Source organism: Paramormyrops kingsleyae, chromosome 19 (genome assembly GCF_048594095.1).
Source record: "Paramormyrops kingsleyae isolate MSU_618 chromosome 19, PKINGS_0.4, whole genome shotgun sequence".
In the NCBI taxonomy this organism is placed as follows: Eukaryota; Metazoa; Chordata; class Actinopteri; order Osteoglossiformes; family Mormyridae; genus Paramormyrops; species Paramormyrops kingsleyae.
Genome location: NC_132815.1, coordinates 29246455 through 29270059, shown reverse-complemented (window position 1 = coordinate 29270059; position 23605 = coordinate 29246455). Strand labels below are relative to the sequence as shown.

At 44.0% G+C, this 23605-nt stretch overlaps 1 protein-coding gene across 1 annotated transcript; it reads left to right on the top strand.

Moving 5' to 3' along the window:
- The first annotated feature begins 93 nt into the window (after positions 1-93).
- ora6 (olfactory receptor class A related 6) lies at positions 94-3303 on the top strand. The gene has a single exon (XM_023792201.2). It carries the CDS (start codon positions 2184-2186, stop codon positions 3153-3155), a length of 972 nt encoding a protein of 323 aa, XP_023647969.2. The 5' UTR covers positions 94-2183; the 3' UTR covers positions 3156-3303.
- Positions 3304-23605: the final 20302 nt, after the last annotated feature.

Here is a 23605-nt window from a genome sequence, read left to right as displayed (position 1 = left end):
GCGGGTATTAATAAAAATAACGATCAGTACAATAATAATAATAATAAACTGTGAAGTTTTATTTTCAAGATTGTTAATCAAATTTGGTTTCATCCACGTTATAGTACTTTTCATTATTACAGAAGCAAATTAGAAGAGTGTAATATCTCTTCCAGAACCTTTACCTAGTCATGTACACTTTAAAAATATGACTCCCAGGCCACAGACAGTACTGCCACACCTCCATACAGTTAATAATCACTGTCTGTAGAGTATGATTCATGCATGGCTTTTTCCAGGGTGCCCCCCAGCCTTGTACCATTAAGAGCTGATCTTTATGCTGGAAGATAATCAGTTAGAGGATGGAAGGATATTATGATTATGGATTTTATGCTTCACAATTCTGCTCATTTGTATAATAATAATTGACACTTTTATTAATCCCCGTGGGGAAATTCTTTTTACGCCTCCCTGAACTTGCTCTTTGTAGAGCAAGCTGTCTGCGAAGGGCCGCCACCTGTAGCGGCGCCCAGGGAGCTGGGGGTTGAGGGTCTTGCTCAAGGACCCGCAGACGTGCTGAGGCTGGGCTTGAACCGGCGATCTTGTGATTACAAGCACACAGGCTTAGCCCACTGAGCAACACGCTTGTATGTTTGTTGTACAGCTGTTCTCCGTTGTGTTTAGAAACTGCAGGAACAGTTTACTAGGAGATTTAATCAACTTCCAAAATAGTACAACACGGCAGAGTTTTTTTGGAACTGAACTTAGAACAAGTTTTATTCAGTCGCCATCTTCCCGTCCGCACCTCGTCTCTTTTTGCCCTGCACCAGGGTCTCCTCCCTCACACCAGGCAATAACATTTAGGCAACTTGCATGAAACTTGTGCTCGGTCCAACAAGCACCAATAACAGTACACCACATACATTTATGAGCAATACTTTCCCATTTGACATAGGTTAATTTATCTATTTTTATGTACCATGCACCACATTCTCTACTCAGAGTTGTTCTGTGAAATCTAGAAATGTTATTTCTTGTGATTCTGGTACAAATAAGATTAATTTTGATTCTGACATTGAAATGCTGCAAACAAATGATTGAAATACCTTGGTAGGATATAAGGATCCAGCAGCGACTACCTGGTGGACAAGCAGGCCATGCTGACTATTTGTATGTGAATACAGTAATATATCTTCATTTAATATGTGAAACTGCACTCAGAGAAATGATCGCAGCTTGTTTCATTAGTGAAAGTACCTGACAACAAAAACAAATTGCTCCAGGGACTGGCTGACCCTACTGTCTCCTCCACGCCATTTTCATGAGGTGGCCTCCTGGGATGCTTCTCCAGCTGTCCTGAAGGAGGTCCCACATATACTGAGCACTTATTGGCCACTTTTCCTTCACTCTCTGGTCAGACTCCTCCAAAACCATTTCTACTCTGTTTAGGTCAGGTGGCCAGGTCATGTGATGTGACACTCTATCACTCTCCTTTGTAGGTGGATTGGTATGTCCAAACTTTTTACTGGTACCCTACACATTTATTTATTTACAGGGATTTTTGTTGTGTGTTTGAAAGTCATTGTGTGGAGCATTCAATTAAGCAACATGATCAGAAGTGAAAAACAAATGTTTTATCATATAGTGATGCTGCATTATAGCCTTACATTTATAATTAATTGATCAACTTGGTGCTGGTGTTTTGTCTATTCTACTGGGGCTCACCTCAGCTAGGTTCAGTGATGTGATGAGAATCTAGTAAATCGGATCAGCAGTGCATAGTGCCCTAAGGGCCCTTTCTCATTAAAGACACCATTCACAGCAGGGCCTCTGGTGACCGTAAGTCCCAAACTCCCACAGAAGCAGTGTCACCCTTATCGCATGCTGTGCATAAGTTATCCTGTGAACAACAGGCTAATCTCCAGCAATGTATATAAAAATCCTAACTAGACAGAAGCTAAATGTCATCTCCTTTTTGGAAACTGACACTGGCCTTTAATGGGAATGTTCCTGATAGTAACTAAATGACTTCCTTTAATTTAATCTCTGTCAAACTCTGTCCCCTAATAAATATGAGAACAGCCAATCAATTTCTCCTTGCGTCTGTAGTCATTACTCAGCAGTTCCTGATCTTGGCATTCATTATATGTTCACCAGCACTTTCAGTCCCCTTTTCTGAACTGGCTTGCTGAGATTCCCACATCATGGAGCACCAGGAGTGGATGGGAAGTAATAAAAGCAGCTTTCCAGATCAAATGGATGGATTCAGAAAGCAGCTGCTAATCATCCAGTTCTTCTTATCCATAACTGGGATTCTGGGAAACGTCATTCTATTTGCATCTATCATCAGAATGAATCACATGAAGACCTTTGAGATCTTCTTGTTTGGACTAGCCACCTCAAACCTGGTGATGCTCATAAATGTGGAGGTTTATGATGTGACGCTCATCTTTTACTCACAGTCATGGTCTTTGCCTTTAAAGCATTGCAGCGCCATGAGGTTTCTCAAGGTTTTCGGGGTGACAGCTTCTATGTACTTCACAGTGCTGATCTGTGTTTTCCGCTACCAGAAGCTTCGGGATGCTGGGACACGCGGACAGATGCCGGTGCCTTTGGACAACATCCTTGTAGCCGGTGCGGCCAGCTGGGTTGGTATGCTGCTGGCTGCCATTCTGGCAGTACCCACTTTTTTCATAGATTTTGACGTGTCCACCTACACTGGCAACGCCAGCTGCTCCATGGATATCTTCCATTGTTTCCAGGGGCCCTGCCCAGTCGCCCATGCCATATATAAGTATGTGTTCCTCCTCATCCTGAATTTCCTGCCCTTCGTCATTGTCACTGGATGTAGCTGCCTTATCCTTCGGATCATTCTGCATCAGCAAAAGCTCATACATGACCATGAACTTGTTGAGGATGTTCATCACCACATGCACCATCATCATCATCATCATCATCACAACCTCCACAAGAGCACCATCGCAATCCTGGCTGCTATGGGAATCTGCCAGGTAACATGGACATCATACCTGACTTTGTACTTAGCCTTCGATTCATACACATTCCAGTTTTGGCCTGAAGCTGAATTCTACATCACCACCCTGTATGCCACCATCAGCCCATATGTGTACGGTATTGGAAATAACTTCTTCTCTATTAATCACTGCATTAGGTGAATTTGCTTCTTTTGTGTCAGATAATGAAGACAATTAGATTTGAACCCTTGTTTTGGAGAAACAATTTGCTGTAGTGTAGAGTAATAATGTATAATAATGTCAAGTCATTAATTTGGTCTGGTATATTCAGAAAAAGCTGGCAAATAAATAATGCAATTAGAAAAATTTCAGTTTGTTATTTTTTTTCAGTATTTTGTCATGCTTGATATGCAAATCTATCACGAAGGATTTTTCCTATACAGCTCCACAGAAAACAAGTTTTGCCTTCTTATATGACTTCATTTACAGAAAGATTTCTTCTTTCAGTATTTTTATAATATACTATAGATTAGTAGAAACCAAGTCTAAGTGCAAAACAGAACAGAACATTCAGTAGTGCCAAGTGAAACAATTTCAATGGACAGTCAACCAAAGACAGATAGCTAAGAAGTGTTAAATTCATAGGTTTAACTATATATTTTTAATTAGCTTCATAATGCTATGTTCAGCTTTTATTGGATGTTAATCACATAAACTGTCTCTGATATGTGATTGCATTACTAACAAAATTAAAATTAAATGAAATTAAATTAATTAAATTAAAATAATACTACTCATTAATGTATGCATTTAAAAAATAATTTAATCATGCATGTTGAGCTCATATATCCTATCGCCCAGAGAGCAGCACACTCATTGGCGAGCACTGTGCATCCACCCCCCCTCAGACTCTACTGTATGTATCTGTACCCCTCACCCACGGCTGTCTGTATCTGTGCCCCCCCCTAGTGGGGTGTGTGTATCTGTGCCCGTCCCCCCTCCTGGGCTGCTTGCATCTTCGGTCCCTCCCTCCCGGCTGTGTGTATCTGTTCCCCTCCCCTCAAGTCCATTTATCTGTGCCTCCCCTCCTCCCACACTGTGTGTATTTGTTGTGGCCACTATCCCCCCAGTTGCATATATTTGTGCCCCCCCAAGATCGTGTGTATCTGTGCCCCCCCTCTGGATTGCGTGTACCTGAGCATCCCCCATCGCCCCCACCACCCCCCACCGGCTGCATGTATCTTTCACCCCATCCCCCCAATGCTGTGTGTATCTGTGGCCCCTCCCCCCAGGCTGTGTGTATCTGTCCCCCCAGGCTGTGTGTATCTGTGGACCCTCCCCCTGGGCTGCATGTTTCAGTGCCCCTGCCCACCCTTCCCAGGCTGTGTGTATCTGCGTTTGTATTGAATTACACCCCATTTGCATCCTTCTTAATTACATTTATCCACATCATATTCCACGATAATGCTTATTTTTCTGAGTAAAGTGTAACACAGGATACACAATTTTCCAAAGAAGTGGCTCCCTCTAGTGGTAATGTCCCCACAATGTGATAAAAACCAGTTATGGTTTTGACGTCATGGGAACAATTTTTCAAGTCCCCACAAAGATCTGTGAGTGTAATCCAAAAACTAAAAATGCCTCGTAAAAAAGTCTCGTATTTTGTTTGGTTACTTATGGTTAAGTTTGGGCTGGATAACGGTTAATGTTGTCATGCTGGAATTAAAGTTTTCCCCATAGAAATAAATGGAGAGTATAAGAAAGATATTTATGAAAGATATAATTACAAACCTGGGTGTGTGTGTGTGTGTCTGTCTGTAATTTCCTCCTTGTGTTTCTCTTCTCCCAAGGGAATAGAATAGAATAGAAGTACAGAAATTATATTGTACTTGAGACTTATTTAATACTGGCTAGGATGATATATCAATAGCAGCAGAACTATCCCTTTTCTAGCCATTTTTTTCTTGTTAGGGTCACTGCTGCATGCAGCACTGGGCCAGTTATGCCAACGCAGGGCTAGGGTACACTATGGGGGGCAGCTGTCATACCATCACAGGGCTGTGGTAAATGGACTGCATTTATATAACGCCTTTTTACTCCTATGAGTACTCAAAGCACTTTACAATACATGCCTCACATTCACCCATCCAAACACACATTCATACACTGGAGGTGAAGGCTGCCATGCAAGGCGCCAACCTGCACACCGGGAGAAATTTGGGGTTCAGTGTCTTGCTCAAGGACACTTCGATGGGGTCAGGAAGAACCAGGGCTCGAACCTGCAACCCTCCAGTTGCCGAACGATAGCACTACCTCCTGCACCACCATCTCCCCTGTGGGGTACACTATGGGGGGGCGGCAGTCACGCCGTCACAGGGCCAGGGTACACTGAGGGGGGTGTCACGCCATCACAGGGCTGGGATACACTGTGGGGGGTGTCATGCCGTCACAGGGCTGGGGTACACTTGGGGGGGTGTCACGCCATCACAGGGCCGGAATACACTGTGGGGGGTGTCATGCCGTCACAGGGCTGGGGTACACTGTGGGGGGTGTCACGCCTGATGAGCCTGAAGGCTTTCCTGATTTCCTGAAGAGGGTTGCCTCTATGTCACTGTTGTTTGTGTGCAGTTCAGAGTACCCAGTCTCCTTAGAGACAGTGGAGGAGGTGCTCATTAGGATTCTGCCTACGTAATACTAAGAGCCGTCAGCGCTTACATGGGGAATTTTGGAGATACATACTGTACAGAGGTGTGATTGGGAAGAATGTCCTTACAGATCTAATGTGAATTGTTATTGGGCTTCTGAGGATTATTCATAAGAGACACCATGTTTGAACACAAGCATGTCTGTGGTATCATTGAACCCTAGGCCAAAAGTCAACAACAGACTTTTTAATTGGCCATCTGACCTGAGGCTCTGTTTTGGTAAAGAGAGAAGCAGACCAAAGTTGGATTTGGTGCCTGGGGAGGAAGCCAGATAGACCAGGATGACTCCGGTTAACAGTCAGGGTTTACTGGGAGTGTCTGGCTGAAGCTTCTATGCAAGGTTTATTCAGCTCTCACCTCTAGAAAAACTTTCAGACACTGGCCCTCATTTATCAATCTAACATAAAAACCAGAAATCACCACATGACATTGTTCACATATGTAGGATCACACATGCACATACGACAGAGCTTAGATTCCAGGTGGCCTGAGACAAGGCCTACCCTGGTACGAGAGGGACTCACTGGCCGAGGGGGGTTAGTGATCCCACACACACAAACACACTTAAACATACATACACACACACACATGCACACACGCACACACACACACACACACACACAAGTTGGTCTTCCTATCTAAATGGGGACCGTCCATTCATTTCTATGGGAAAAAGCATAATCCCAATCACGACACCCTTAAACTCCTATCCAGCCCTAAACTTAACCATAAGCAACCAACCAAGATACAAGACTTTTGGTATTCACGTGGATGCAGAGGTCTTCTAGAAGAGTCAGACCTGCCATCGCTGAGATTTGATGACTGTCAAGGTACTTGTTTAAATACTGTAGGTGACTGAATTTACATGTAAGTAATCACATTGTAAATCGCTTAAACTTCCCATACCTTTTAACTACATAATTTAAATTTGTTGTTATTGTAACCAGTAGCCAAAACCTAAAAAGAAACAAGTTTTAATTAGCTTCATAATGCTAACTCCAAAACTGTTAACCCCAGTAATTGCAATCAATTTGAAAAAACCCATTCATGTTATACAGTATATGACATATAGTCAATGCAAGCATTACAAAATATATTTTTCCATAGGCTACATACTTTGAAGTCTGAATATATGATAGATTTGCTATGTTGCATACCAGACCACTATGAATCGAAAACTTACGTACACCAGATGAGACTTGACATGAGATTTGATTATAGCCTCTGTTCACGGCCACATTGATAAATGGCAAGCTTTGCGCGGAAATGACTGTATACCCAATTTTCTGTCATATGTTCGTTTCATAAATGAGGGAAATTGAGTCTGAAAAAACGACCTTCAAGGTCTCAGTTGTTGCAGTGGCTGCAAAGACCTGTGGCCAGAATGCAGTCAGTGCCTGTCATGGTGGTACCTCAAGAACACATGAATGTAATTATTTGAGGGGTGGGAATCTGTCAAGATGAAGAAGGATGCATCTTATTGCCAATGTTCTTTATGATCTTCACTTACTTGATATCAAGGTGCAGATGTGGCTAAAAGGGTGCCCAGTATAAGTGGTGGGAGGTGACATCTTTGCTATATGTAGATGATGACATGCTTTTGGCCTCATCTGACCAGAACCTCCCAAACATGCTTAGGCAGTATCATGCTATTTGTGAAGTGGCAGGGATGAGCATCAGCACATTCAAATTCAATGTTATGGTACTGTCTGGGAAGAAAAGTGAATTGCTCCTTTCAGGTGAGAGTTTGGCCTTAATAAATGATTTTGAGGACCTTGCAATCTTTTTCTTGAATGATGATAAGAGGGAAAATGAGATTGACAGGCGGATTGGTTTGGTTTTATGGTGGCAAGTGCTGACATTTCCTGGTGGGCTGGTCTTTGCTCCCTAACCCCAGAATTATACAGCCGTTAGACCAGGGGTGCCCAACCAGGGGGTTGATCTCGGCATGTTCCCAGGTCAATCACAGGAGATGATTAATGGATTCATTCCACAACCCAAAAATATTCATATGAAAATGATACAAAATATAACGTAAAAATACATAAAACAAATTAACCTGTACTTCACCTTTGAAAAGAATCGTGGCTGGTGTGAGAGAGACGAGAGAGAGGAGAGGAAGACGACTTTCAGTTTAACTAACAGAATCACTGCTATCTGTTGGCTCACTGTAATCTTTTTCTTTTTGTGCGGCATTAACAAAGAACCTATTCAATAGGCGTGTAACGATGAATCACGAATCCGTTAAAAATCAATGTAAATGTATGACGATTTAAACCGGCTGATGTGGAAAATGAATCGCTACTTTAGGAGTACTTCATGGTACTTTACTTAACAGGAAAATTGGTGTAATATTACATTTGATTTCACGACATCAGTTCGACGTCAGATGTCACTGCGTATTCACGTCGACCTCATACGTTAGTTTTTTGTTTTGACCGAATGCGAGATGGCGAGCAAATTTGAAATTGATGACACACCCCTCAATCTTAATCACAAACGAAAACGATGAGAAAAGCACAGACAAGACAAAAACTGTGTGCAAACAATGTAAAAGACTGATAACATACACAAATAGCACAACGAACATGCTTCAGCACGTCCACCGGCACCACAGTGAACTCAATTCACCAACGCCAGAGCGAAGATTATTAAAAGGGCAAAACACGCTAAAAAGATCCACATGCAAGCCTTAGTTTACTTGGTAACGCTTTATATTAAGTGCACCTTCATAATGCATTCACATTATGCATTTATAGAACATTCAGTGCACCTTCATAATGCATTCATAGAACTAATTCTGCCCTCTCCGCTCCGTTTAAAAAAAAATCCCCGTCCACATGAACATTGTCTTCTAAAATATTTCCGTCCATATGAAACCGCTAAAATGCGCTGTCAAGAGCATGCCAAAACAACAGGCGGCATTACAGTATAACTCTAACCGTACTGCCATGTTAGCCAATCAGAAGCCTAATTGCCAGTCCTGTTAAGTTGAAAACCATGGTGCACATTCCGATGCCTGTGATCAATATAATGCAAGAGTGACTCAACATTTATCTGTACACATGTAAGAAGTCCTGTCAGCAAGGGTAGCACAAGCACTATTTCGGCTAAGTCCACCATTGCTCAAACTCGCCTTATGTATACAGCAAACAGCGCTGATGTTTCGAGCCAAAAACTGTTTTCCCTGTCTACATGTCGACGCTGAAGACGAAGTTTCTTAAAATCTTCACCCTGGATGGAGTTTTGCAAAAGCTCCGTTTTCAGTGACCTAAGAGAGCTTCAGAGCCCAAGACGTATAGAAAAAGGTACGTTTTTAAAAATACCCGTGTACGTGTGGACAAGGCATAAGTATTTAACCATAATCAGTATCACAGGTGCCTTCAAGCTTTTCATCAGCCATTCAGCCTATTTAAACTTAAAGAACATGTGACTGTGGTGTTGGGTATCATTGTGCACCACACTGAACATGGACCGGAGAAAGCAAAGGCGAGAGCTGTCTGAGGAGCTCAGAAAGAAGATTATACTGTAGATAACCATGTTAAAGGTAAAGGTTATAAGCAGGGTTCGAAATTAACTTTTTTGATCACCAGCCAAAGTGGCTGGTAACTTTCTGAAGTTACCAGCCAATCAGAATTTCCATTAGACAAATTTTTACGTGGTGAAAATAAGAGATTATGAATGCCACTGAATGAAAATTTGATCATTTTATTAACAGTGCATGAAAAATGCACAGAAAGTGCAATACACACAACAAACTGTACAGTTATAAACTGTTATAAACTTAACTATACATCCCCACCACGAAACTGTTAGTTTTATTTTTTTCTTTCGTGTACTCACGGCAAATCTGACAAAACATGACTGCATTTTTACTATCAAACACTAGCCAATGACGACCTGTCTGCCATTTACAATTAAACTTCCTTCTCTTTGTTTCACACGCTCTTTCAACATTTTCATCTTCTGCCTCCTTCCTCTTCTCACCTCTTCCTCATCCTGACGTCTGTCCTAACCACCACAGCATTTTAATTTTAGCTTATTTCGCTGTCCAGCTCAGTCCTCTTTGCTCATCCGATATTTCCTATTTCTTGTTTGTATTTTCGCGCTCTCGTCGTTGATTGGACCCGCAAACCGAAGCGTACAGTATCTGCGCGCTGCTGCCAAAGGTATCTAAAACGTCACCCGTAGTGTAGTGTTCATGTGAAATGTAGGACGGAGGGGACAAACGACCCAGAGCGTCTCTGACATGATTTGCATGATTGGTTCAAACTGGCTGGTAAGTTTTTATCAATACCCGCCAAAATGATTTTTAACCCGCATTTGGCGGGTTGGCGGGTGTTAATTTCGAACCCTGGTTATAAGACCATCTCTAAACAGTGATTGCTAAAATAGGTGGTGCCACAAAATATTAAATCAAGGGTTCCATCTTTTATTCTGTGCCATTTTCATTTGTATGATTATATAATATATTCAACGAATCAATTATCAATTGTCTGATTTGTGTTGAATTTGGAATAAACAATAAGGGATGCCATTAAACTTTTGTCAGTTTAAAGTTATTTCAGAGATATTTCTGGGTTTTTTTTGTGTGAGGGTACCAACAAATTTGTCCATGTCTCTAAAAGCATAAGCCTCAACCAAATCGCAAAGGTGGTGGTGTTGCTGCAATATTTCAATCTAACCTAGGAGTGTCTGAGAAAAGTGGTTATAGCTTTAGCACATTTGAAATTCTTGTTCTTCGTTTTGCTGGCTGATCTCCTTGTAGTCCTTCACCTCCAATCATCATTGTTATTGTATATAGACCACGAAGCGAGCTAACCTCAAAAGCCAGGCTTATTTCGACAATCCTGGCTTAATTTTTCCAAATTCAGATCCACGAACGAGGCTAACCTGAAGCTCCGCTTAGTTACTATGTCAACATATGCTCTTGGACAAGCCTGCGCCGTGGCAGGTTAGCTGTGAAGCTTAGTTTAGCTTGATGAATATGATTGGACAAGCCATGTGATGTCACAGCACGACATTTTGCGAAGCTGGGATTATTCTGCTGCTGTTCTCTTCCTCTCTCACACACATCGACCCTCCAATATAAAATTATTACAGATTACATGCAGGCGATTCCAATTACGCAGAAAGTATAAAATGGCAAGGACTGCATTGAAGGCTTTTACATGAATAACCATGGCATGCCCGTTTATTCATAATCTAGTTGATGAGGGAGCGCGGGTCATTCATAGAGCTTTAAGGCAACAGGTTCCACAAGTACTTCGGCCCAGGACAGATCCATTGCATTTTCCAGATGATTATTTGTACGAGCGCTTTAGATTTAGTAGACGCAGTATTACATATTTGTGTCAGTTATTGGAACCTTACTTTTTTAAGAACACACGTCACTCTAAAACCCTTACAGTTGCACAGTCTATGTGTATTGCTTTGCGTTACTTTGCCAGTGGTTCATTTCTGTACAGTGTGGGGGATGCTGAACATTTAAGCAAAGCTACAGTGTGCCGTGAAATCAGGAAGGTTTACATTACATTAAAGTCCTTTTTAAATATATTCATTACGTTTCCTGGCCATCGAGGCATTCTTGGCATTAAGGAAACTTTCTTTGGAATTAATTTGCTGAACAACGCAGCGGTGAAACGCGATCCAGATACATCCCCATCAGCGCCATAAAAGGGGGGAGGGATGTGGCCAGGTAAGGGTGGTTGACATAAAATATTTTAGGACACTATTTGGTTCAGAATCTTTTTTTTTCTTCATTTCCCTCCTCTAAAACTAGGTGCGTCTTATGGTCCGGTGCGTCTTCCGAAAAATACGGTACCTTTAACATAAGATTGCACATGACTGGAAGGAACAACATCTGAGGATGTTCCTCCCTCAATAATAGGCCATGCATGGTTCTGTAAAAGGGCCATCACCTTGGCTGGGGTACAGGCTGTTGGCGGTGGGCCCCCACCGGTTGCAGCAGCCGCAGCTCTCTTTTTGGTGGCTAAATTATACAATGCAATGTGGGCTTTAAATGAATTCTTTAAAAATGTAGTTCTAATTAGATTTACTTTTTACCATTCTGAAGAATATTTTTATGGGCCTATTCATGTAATGAAAGGCCCATATTGTTCTTCACCTAGTAAACTACATTTTGCCAATTTGCGCTGAGCCCGTGAAAGGCACGGAGCTCACTTTGGTGCCAAATCGTAGGGCTTACTTAGCTGCACGGATTGACATATCGATTGTCTCCGTACTTCTTACGGATTGCGTGCAATTGCCTCTCAAACACGAAAAAAAAACTTTATTATTATTATTCTTCCGTGATTTTCGGCAATTAATGCGGGTCGTACCGTAGCATGCAGCCAGGTAATCTATATATCAAAAGTGAGTCCTTCATGGTGTGAGGTGTGCTATTACTTTTCTGCGCAGAATATGTTACCATGGTGACGTTATTCACGTTAAAACACACTAAAAATCCCATAGGAATGCATTGAATGCTAACTTTTACCTAGCATTAGCCTATACCTAACTAACCATGTGAATAGTAGTAAGGATCGTCTTTTTTCATGGCAGTGAATGGCCCATTGACTTCAATGCATTTCAGTCAAAGTTGTCCCACTCGGCCAGCGTTCATACCACAGCAACAAGACTCGGTATTCAACCTTAGGCCTCACCACCCAACACCCCAAGTCCAACATCTTGACCCGCACTCGTCTTTCATCCCTCGTTCTCTCCCATTGACTTCAATACATTTTGGTCAAAGTTTTCCTACTCGGCCAGCGTTCATACCACAGCAACAAGACTAGGTATTCAACCACAGGCATCATCACACAACACCTTAAGACCACCATCCTGACCCGCACTCGTCTTTCATCCCTCGTTCTCTCCCATTGACTTCAATGCATTTAAGTCAACGTTTTCCCACTGGGCCAGTGTTCATACCACAGCAACAAGACTCGGAATTATACCATAGGCCTCATCACTCAACACCGCAAGTCCAACATCTTGTCCCACACTCGTCTTTCATCCCTCGTTCTCTCCCATTGACTTCAATGCATTTCAGTCAAAGTTGTCCCACTCGGCCAGCGTTCATACCACAGCAACAAGACTCGCTATTCAACCTTAGGCCTCATCACCCAACACCCCAAGTCCAACATCTTGCCCCGCACTCGTCTTTCATCCCTCGTTCTCTCCCATTGACTTCAATGCATTTTGGTCAAAGTTTTCCTACTCGGCCAGTGTTCATACCACAGCAACAAGACTCGGTATTCAACCTTAGGCCTCATCACCCAACACCCCAAGTCCATCATCTTGACCCGCACTCGTCTTTCATCCCTCGTTCTCTCCCATTGACTTCAATGCATTTCAATCAAAGTTTTGCCACTTGGCCAGTGTTAATGCCACAGCAACAAGACTTGGTATTAAACCTCAGGCCTCATCACCAAACACCTAGCAACTGCCTAGCAACCACCTAGCAACACCTTAGCAACTACCTACAATTTCATAGCAACACCTTAGCAACCATCTAGCTATGCCTAGCAACCAGCTACTGAGCCCATAGCAACACCTTCTGACAACATAGCAACCACCTAGCAACACCTTAGCAACCACCTAGAATTGCATAGCAACACCATAGCAACCATCTAGCTATGCCTAGCAACCAGCTACTGAGACCATAGCAACGCCTTCTGACATCATAGCAACCGGCTTGCAGCACCTAGCAACCACCTAGCAACACCTTAGCAACCACCTAGCTATGCCTAGCAACCAGCTACTGAGACCATAGCAACGCCTTCTGACATCATAGCAGCCAGCTTACAGCAACTAGCAACCACCTAGCAACACCTTAGCAACCACCTAGAATTGCATAGCAACACCATAGCAACCATCTAGCTATGCCTAGCAACCAGCTACTGAGACCATAGCAACGCCTTCTGACATCATAGCAACCAGCTTACAGCACCTAGCAACCACCTAGCAACACCTTAGCAACCATCTAGCTATGCCTAGCAACCAGCTACTGAGACCATAGCAACGCCATCTGACATCATAGCAACCCACTTGCAACACCTTAGCAACCACCTAGAATTGCATAGCAACACCATAGCAACCATCTAGCTATGCCTAGCAACCAGCTACTGAGACCATAGCAACGCCTTCTGACATCATAGCAACCAGCTTACAGCACCTAGCAACCACCTAGCAACACCTTAGCAACCACCTAGAATTGCATAGCAACACCATAGCAACCATCTAGCTATGCCTGGCAACCAGCTACTGAGACCTTAGCAACGCCTTCTGACATCATAGCAACCCACTTGCAGCACCTAGCAACCACCAAGCAACACCTTAGCAACCACCTAGAATTGCATAGCAACACCATAGCAACCATCTAGCTATGCCTAGCAACCAGCTACTGAGACCATAGCGACGCCTTCTGACATCATAGCAACCACCTTGCAGCAGCTAGCAACCACCTAGCAACACCATAGCAACCACCAAAAAATGCATAGCAACACCATAGCAACCATTTAGCTATGCCTAGCAACCAGCTGCTGAGACCATAGCAAGGCCTTCTGATGCCATTGCAAACACCTTGCAGCACCTAGCAACCACCTAGCAACACCTTAGCAACCACCTAGAATAGCATAGCAACACCATAGCAACAATCTAGCTATGCCTAGCAACCAGCTACTGAGTCCATAGCAATGCCTTCTGACACCATAGTAACCACCTTGCAGCACCTAGCAACCACCTAGCAACACCATAGCAACCACCAAAAAATGCATAGCAACACCATAGCAACCATTTAGATATGCCTAGCGACCAGCTACTGAGACCATTGCAACACCTTCTGATGCCATAGCAAACACCTTGCAGCACCTAGCAACCACCATGCAACACCATAGCAACCACCTATAATTGCATAGCAACAACATAGCAACCACGTAGCAATGCCTAGCATCCAGCTACCAACACACCTGCAATTCCTAATAACAACATTGCAACCACCTAGCAATGCCTAGCGGCACTTCGGTAACCACCTAGCAGCACCGTAGCAACTAATTTGCAAATCTTAGCAATCACCTAGCAGTACACAGACGAGCCATTTTAATAGTAGCACAGGCTATTCCACAGTCAGCGGAATAGGCCCATCTCAAAATTTCTTCAGGAATTTTCGTTTCTAGTTGTATTTAATCTTCACTTGCTGCCAGGACCTTTTCGTTCCACTCATGTTGCTCCTGAAACCAAGCATTATTAATAATTACAATTATATATCACTTTTTGTCTAAGATGGACCCATATAATTAACATGCTGTCCTGTTTACAAATGTGTTAAAATTGCCTTAAAGTACCTTACAACTGGTAACAAAATACATATGTAAAAGGAAATATTGTGACTATACAGTTTGAAGGCTTGAAACTGTTCTCATTTAGTGGTTAAATATTTTTACATCCTTAACACAAAGGTTACTTAAATCATGTTCTTACGCATTTAATCTGTTAGCTATTTTCTGCCATGCAGCCTCACGAGATTTGATGATGCAGCTCGTGTTCCCCTTTCTGGTTATTATGTCTTTGTAGTCCTCATAGGCTTGCAGTAATTCTTGCTCCGCTTGAGGGGGGAAATGCAGCTCTCCTTCCATTCTTACTTATCCAGCATCGATTAACAAGGCTGCCTTTTAAATTGCGTGGCGGCACACAAGCCTCGCTTGTCAAGCTTGGTTAGAATTAGCGGAAATTAAATACACCTGAATTTTGTTCGTGGAACTCAATGAGCCTGAAGTGAACTGTTAAGCTAACTCAAGCGAGGCTATTACAAATAAGCCTCGATTTTATAAGCTCGCTTCATGGAACAGCCCCCTGGTCCATACAGTAATTTTGAGTTTGCAGATCTCTCAACAAACTTGATGGTTTACTAACAAAGCTGTGGTTTTTGCCAATTTTTTATATTCACATGCATGGAGAATAACAGTGATCCTTTAACAGCAACGTTTGCTGCGACTCTTGACTCTGTAGGTGTATGTCAGAATGTGGTCAGTCCTACTCGTGCCTGTAAACATACCCTGGATTTGATTCTTGGCCATGGTAACCTGGCGGGTCATCCTGTCCCTCGTGTTGTCAGTCTTTGTGTTTTCCCCAGCTCCCTGTTGGCTGCATAGCTCAACTTGTTGAGCATGTGGTTGTCTATGAACTCTTCTGTCCCGTGTTTGAATCCTGTCTCCTCTGTTTTTGTATTTTGCTCCCTAGTGTTTTCATTGTATGGGTTTTTCTAGTTCCTGTGTCTTCTGATTTGTATTTGGTTTTGGTTAAATTATTTGTGCCTATGATTGTGTGTATCTGTCTAATTCCCCAGTGTTAGTTTCTGTTTCCTTGCTTAGTTCTTAGTTTCCCTGTTGTAGTTCCTTAGAGTTAATTAGTTTAATCTGTGCCCTGTTTTCCCAGTCTTTGTTAATTAGCCTCACCTGTCCAGTGTTAGTCTCGTTACCCCTTAGTATTTTAGTCCCAGCTTTTGTCCAGTTCCCCAGTGGTTCATTGTTTTTTTTTTGTTTTTTTTAATTTTTTATTATTGCCCACCACCACCCCTCCTCTTCGGAGGACAACTTTATTTTACATTACATTCAAGAGCAAAGAGTGTGGCCGCTCCGAACTCACCAGTACTGTGGAAAAAGGAAAAAAAAAAAAAAAAAACAGGGGGGGATACAGAAACAACAAGCGTAACAATAACAGACATCAATCAACATGGGGAGAGAGGGAGAAAAAAAAAGGTATACAGAAATAATAACACTAATAATGTAGGTGGGATGGAAAAAAATTAAGTATAGGGGAATACAGAATACAAACAATCATAAAAAACATAACACTCGTCAAACAACAAAAATTATAACAACATCAGTGATAATAATAATAACTAGAAACGAAAATTCCTGAAGAAATTTTGAGATGGGCCTATTCCGCTGACTGTGGAAGAGCCTGTGCTACTATTAAAATGGCTCGTCTGTGTACTGCTAGGTGATTGCTAAGATTTGCAAATTAGTTGCTAACGTGCTGCTAGGTGGTTACCGAAGTGCCGCTAGGCATTGCTAGGTGGTTGCAATGTTGTTATTAGGCATTGCAACGTGGTTGCTATGTTGTTGCTATGCAATTATAGGTGGTTGCTAAGGTGTTGCTAGGTGGTTGCTATGTTGTCAGAAGGTGTTGCTATGGTCTCAGTAGCTGGTTGCTATGCATAGCTAGATGGTTGCTATGGTGTTGCTATGCAATTATAGGTGGTTGCTAGGTGCTGCAAGCGGGTTGCTATGATGTCAGAAGGCGTTGCTATGGTCTCAGTAGCTGGTTGCTAGGCATAGCTAGGTGGTTGCTATGGTGTTGCTATGCAATTCTAGGTGGTTGCTAAGGTGTTGCTAGGTGGTTGCTAGGTGCTGCAAGTGGGTTGCTATGATGTCAGAAGGCGTTGCTATGCTCTCAGTAGCTGGTTGCTAGGCATAGCTAGATGGTTGCTATGGTGTTGCTATGCAATTATAGGTGGTTGGTATGGTGTTGCATGGTGGTTGCTAGGTGCTGCAAGTGGGTTGCTATGATGTCAGAAGGCGTTGCTATGGTCTCAGTAGCTGGTTGCTAGGCATAGCTAGATGGTTGCTATGGTGTTGCTATGCAATTCTAGGTGGTTGCTAAGGTGTTGCTAGGTGGTTGCTAGGTGCCAGAAGGCGTTGCTATGGTCTCAGTAGCTGGTTGCTAGGCATAGCTAGATGGTTGCTATGGTGTTGCTATGCAATTCTAGGTGGTTGCTAAGGTGTTGCTAGGTGGTTGCTAGGTGCTGCAAGTGGGTTGCTATGATGTCAGAAGGCGTTGCTATGGTCTCAGTAGCTGGTTGCTAGGCATAGCTAGATGGTTGCTATGGTGTTGCTATGCAATTCTAGGTGGTTGCTAAGGTGTTGCTAGGTGGTTGCTAGGTGCTGCAAGTGGGTTGCTATGATGTCAGAAGGCGTTGCTATGGTCTCAGTAGCTGGTTGCTAGGCATAGCTAGATGGTTGCTATGGTGTTGCTATGCAATTCTAGGTGGCTGCTAAGCTGTTGCTAGGTGGTTGCTAGGTGCTGCAAGCGGGTTGCTATGATGTCAGAAGGCGTTGCTATGGTCTCAGTAGCTGGTTGCTAGGCATAGCTAGATGGTTGCTATGGTGTTGCTATGCAATTCTAGGTGGTTGCTAAGGTGTTGCTAGGTGGTTGCTAGGTGCTGCAAGTTGGTTGCTATGATGTCAGAACGCGTTGCTATGGTCTCAGTAGCTGGTTGCTAGGCATATCTAGATGGTTGCTATGGTGTTGCTATGCAATTATAGATGGTTGCTAAGGTGTTGCTAGGTGGTTGCTAGGTGCTGCAAGTGGGTTGCTATGATGTCAGAAGGCGTTGCTATGGTCTCTGTAGCTGGTTGCTAGGCATAGCTCGATGGTTGCTATGGTGTTGCTATGCAATTATAGGTGTTTGCTAAGGTGTTGCTAGGTGGTTGCTAGGTGCTGCAAGTGGGTTGCTATGATGTCAGAAGGCGTTGCTATGGTCTCAGTAGCTGGTTGCTAGGTATAGCTAGATGGTTGCTATGGTGTTGCTATGCAATTCTAGGTGGTTGCTAAGGTGTTGCTTGGTGGTTGCTAGGTGCTGCAAGTGGGTTGCTATGATGTCAGAAGGCGTTGCTATGGTCTCAGTAGCTGGTTGCTAGGCATAGCTAGATGGTTGCTATGGTGTTGCTATGCAATTCTAGGTGGTTGCTAAGGTGTTGCTAGGTGGTTGCTAGGTGCTGCAAGTGGGTTGCTATGATGTCAGAAGGCGTTGCTATGGTCTGAGTAGCTGGTTGCTAGGCATAGCTAGATGGTTGCTATGGTGTTGCTATGCAATTCTAGGTGGTTGCTAAGGTGTTGCTAGGTGGTTGCTATGTTGTCAGAAGGTGTTGCTATGGGCTCAGTAGCTGGTTGCTAGGCATAGCTAGATGGTTGCTAAGGTGTTGCTATTAAATTGTAGGTAGTTGCAAAGGTGTTGCTAGGTGGTTGCTAGGCAGTTGCTAGGTGTTTGGTGATGAGGCCTGAGGTTGAATACCAAGTCTTGTTGCTGTGGCATTAACACTGGCTAATTGGCAAAACTTTGATTGAAATGCATTGAAGTCAATGGGAGAGAACGAGGGATGAAAGACGAGTGCGGGTCAAGATGGTGGACTTGGGGTGTTGGGTGATGAGGCCTAAGGTTGAATACCGAGTCTTGTTGCTGTGGTGTGAACGCTGGCCCAGTGGGAAAACTTTGACTGAAATGCATTGAAGTCAATGGGAGAGAACGAGGGATGAAAGACTAGTGCGGGGCAAGATGTTGGACTTGGAGTGTTGGGTGATGAGGCCTAAGGTTGAATAACGAGTCTTGTTGCTGTGGCATGAACGCTGGCCGAGTGGGACAACTTTGACTGAAATGCATTGAAGTCAATGGGAGAGAACGAGGGATGAAAGACGAGTGCGGGTCAAGATGTTGGACTTGGGGTGTTGGGTGATGAGGCCTGAGGTTGAATACCGAGTCTTGTTGCTGTGGTATGAACGCTGGCCGAGTGGGACAACTTTGACTGAAATGCATTGAAGTCAATGGGAGAGAACGAGGGATGAAAGACGAGTGCGGGTCAAGATGTTGGACTTGGGGTGTTGGGTGATGAGGCCTGAGGTTGAATACCGAGTGTTGTCGCTCTGGTATGAACGCTGGCCGAGTGGGACAACTTTGACTGAAAAGCATTGAAGTCAATGGGAGAGAACGAGGGATGAAAGACGAGTGCGGGTCAAGATGTTGGACTTGGGGTGTTGGGTGATGAGGCCTGAGGTTGAATACCGAGTGTTGTTGCTGTGGCATGAAAACTGGCCGAGTAGGAAATATTTGACTGAAATGCATTGAAATCAATGGGAGAGAACGAGGGATGAAAGACGAGTGCGGGTCAGGATGGTGGTCTTAAGGTGTTGGGTGATGATGCCTGTGGTTGAATACCGAGTCTTATTGCTGTGGTATGAACGCTGGCCGAGTGGGAAAACTTTGACTGAAATGCATTGAAGTCAATGGGAGAGAACGAGGGATGAAAGACGAGTGCGGGTCAAGATGTTGGACTTGGGGTGTTGGGTGATGAGGCCTAAGGTTGAATAACAAGTCTTGTTGCTCTGGTATGAACGCTGGCCGAGTGGGACAACTTTGACTAAAATGCATTGAAGCCAATGGGCCATTCACTCCCATGTAAAAAGATGCGCCTTACTACTATTCACATGGCTAATGCTAGGTAAAAGTTAGCATTTAATGCATTCCTATGGGATTTTTAGTGTGTTTTAACGTGAATAACGTCGCCATGGTAACATATTCTGCGCAGAAAAGTAATAGCACACCTCACACCATGAAGGACTCACTTTTGACATATAGCTTGCCTGGCTGCACGCTACGGTACGACCCGCATTAATTGCCGAAAATCACGGAAGAATAATAATAACTAGAAACGAAAATTCCTGAAGAAATTTTGAGATGGGCCTATTCTGCTGACCGAGGAAGAGCCTGTGCTACTAATAAAGTGGCTGGTCTGTGCTCTGCTAGGTGATTGCTATGATGTTGCTAGTTTGGTGCTATGGTGCTGCTAGGCGGTTGCTGTAGTGCCGCTAGGCATTGCTAGGTGGTTGCAATGTTGTTATTAGGCATTGCAATGGTGTTGGTAGCTGGTTGCTAGGCATTGCTACATGGTTGTTATGGTGTTGCATGGTGGTTGCTAGGTGCTGCAAGGTGTTTGCAATGGCATCAGAAGGCCTTGCTATGGTCTCAGCAGCTGGTTGCTAGGCATAGCTAAATGGTTGCTATGGTGTTGCTATGCATTTTTTGGTGGTTGCTATGGTGTTGCTAGGTGGTTACTAGCTGCTGAAAGGTGGTTGCTATGGCCTCAGAAGGTGTTGCTATAGTCTCAGTAGCTGGTTGCTAGGCATAGCTAAATGGTTGCTATGGTGTTGGTATGCATTTTTTGGTGGTTGCTATGGTGTTGCTAGGTGGTTGCTAGGTGCTGCATGTCGGTTGCTATGATGTCAGAAGGCGTTGCTAAGGTCTCAGTAGCTGGTTGCTAGGCATAGCTAGATGGTTGCTATGGTGTTGCTATGCAATTATAGGTGGTTGCTAAGGTGTTGCTAGGTGCTGCAAGTGGGTTGCTATGATGTCAGAAGGCGTTGCTAAGGTCTCAGTAGCTGGTTGCTAGGCATAGCTTGATGGTTGCTATGGTGTTGCTATGGAATTATAGGTGGTTGCTAAGGTGTTGCTAGGTGGTTGCTAGGTGCTGCAAGTGGGTTGCTATGATGTCAGATGGCGTTGCTATGGTCTCAGTAGCTGGTTGCTAGGCATAGCTAGATGGTTGCTATGGTGTTGCTATGCAATTCTAGGTGGTTGCTAAGGTGTTGCTAGGTGGTTGCTAGGTGCTGTAAGCTGGTTGCTGTGATGTCAGAAGGCGTTGCAATGTCTCAGTAGCTGGTTGCTAGGCATAGCTTGATGGTTGCTATGGTGTTGCTATGGAATTATAGGTGGTTGCAAAGGTGTTGCTAGGTGGTTGCTAGGTGCTGCAAGTTGGTTGCTATGATGTCAGATGGCTTTGCTATGGTCTCAGTAGCTGGTTGCTAGGCATAGCTAGATGGTTGCTATGGTGTTGCTATGCAATTCTAGGTGGTTGCTAAGGTGTTGCTAGGTGGTTGCTAGGTGCTGTAAGCTGGTTGCTATGATGTCAAGGCGTTGCTATGGTCTCAGTAGCTGGTTGCTAGGCATAGCTAGATGGTTGCTATGGTGTTGCTATGCAATTTTAGGTGGTTGCTAAGGTGTTGCTAGGTGGTTGCTAGGTGCTGCAAATGGCTTGCTATGATGTCAGAAGGCGTTGCTATGGTCTCAGTAGCTGGTTGCTAGGCATAGCTAGATGGTTGCTATGGTGTTGCTATGCAATTCTAGGTGGTTGCTAAGGTGTTGCTGGGTGGTTGGTATGTTGTCAGAACGTTTTGCTATGGGCTCAGTAGCTGGTTGCTAGGCATAGCTAGATGGTTGCTAAGGTGTTGCTATGAAATTGTAGGTAGTTGCTAAGGTGTTGCTAGGTGGTTGCTAGGCAGTTGCTAGGTGTTTGGTGATGAGGCCTGAGGTGTAATACCAAGTCTTGTTGCTGTGGCATTAACACTGGCCAAGTGGCAAAACTTTGATTGAAATACATTGAAGTCAATGGGAGAGAACGAGGGATGAAAGACGAGTGCGGGTCAACATGGTGGACTTGGGATGTTGGGTGATGAGGCCTGAGGTTGAATACCGAGTCTTGTTGCTGTGGTATGAATGCTGGCCTAGTGGGAAAACTTTGAGTGAAATGCATTGAAGTCAATGGGAGAGAACGAGGGATGAAAGACGAGTGCGGGTCAAGATGGTGGACTTGGGGTGTTGGGTGATGAGGCCTGAGGTTGAATACCGAGTCTTGTTGCTGTGGTATGAACGCTGGCCGAGTGGGACAACTTTGACTGAAATGCATTGAAGTCAATGGGAGAGAACGAGGGATGAAAGACGAGTGCGGGTGAAGATGGTGGACTTGGGGTGTTGGGTGATGAGGCCTGAGGTTGAATATCGAGTCTTGTTGCTGTGGTATGAATGCTGGCCCAGTGGGAAATCTTTGAGTGAAATGCATTGAAGTCAATGGGAGAGAACGAGGGATGAAAGACGAGTGCGGGTCAAGATGGTGGACTTGGGGTGTTGGGTGATGAGGCCTGAGGTTGAATATCGAGTCTTGTTGCTGTGGTATGAATGCTGGCCCAGTGGGAAATCTTTGAGTGAAATGCATTGAAGTCAATGGGAGAGAACGAGGGATGAAAGACGAGTGCGGGTCAAGATGGTGGACTTGGGGTGTTGGGTGATGAGGCCTGAGGTTGAATACCGAGTCTTGTTGCTGTGGTATGAACGCTGGCCGAGTGGGACAACTTTGACTGAAATGCATTGAAGTCAATGGGAGAGAACGAGGGATGAAAGACGAGTGCGGGACAAGATGTTGGACTTGCGGTGTTGAGTGATGAGGCCTATGGTATAATACCGAGTCTTGTTGCTGTGGTATGAACACTGGCCCAGTGGGAAAACGTTGACTTAAATGCATTGAAGTCAATGGGAGAGAACGAGGGATGAAAGACGAGTGCGGGTCAGGATGGTGGTCTTAAGGTGTTGTGTGATGATGCCTGTGGTTGAATACCTAGTCTTGTTGCTGTGGTATGAACGCTGGCCGAGTAGGAAAACTTTGACCAAAATGTATTGAAGTCAATGGGAGAGAACGAGGGATGAAAGACGAGTGCGGGTCAAGATGTTGGACTTGGGGTGTTGGGTGGTGAGGCCTAAGGTTGAATACCGAGTCTTGTTGCTGTGGTATGAACGCTGGCCGAGTGGGACAACTTTGACTGAAATGCATTGAAGTCAATGGGCCATTCACTGCCATGAAAAAAGACGATCCTTACTACTATTCACATGGTTAGTTAGGTATAGGCTAATGCTAGGTAAAAGTTAGCATTCAATGCATTCCTATGGGATTTTTAGTGTGTTTTAACGTGAATAACGTCACCATGGTAACATATTCTGCGCAGAAAAGTAATAGCACACCTCACACCATGAAGGACTCACTTTTGATATATAGATTACCTGGCTGCATGCTACGGTACGACCCGCATTAATTGCCGAAAATCACGGAAGAATAATAATAATAAAGTTTTTTTTTCGTGTTTGAGAGGCAATTGCACGCAATCCGTAAGAAGTACGGAGACAATCGATATGTCAATCCGTGCAGCTAAGTAAGTCCTACGATTTGGCACCAAAGTGAGCTCCGTGCCTTTCACGGGCTCAGCGCAAATTGGCAAAATGTAGTTTACTAGGTGAAGAACAATATGGGCCTTTCATTACATGAATAGGCCCATAATAAACTA

What these genes read in the sequence shown, in the direction of transcription:
- ora6 (XM_023792201.2), top strand. Translation starts at nt 2,184, where the DNA reads ATGGAGCACCAGGAGTGGATGGGAAGTAATAAAAGCAGCTTTCCAGAT.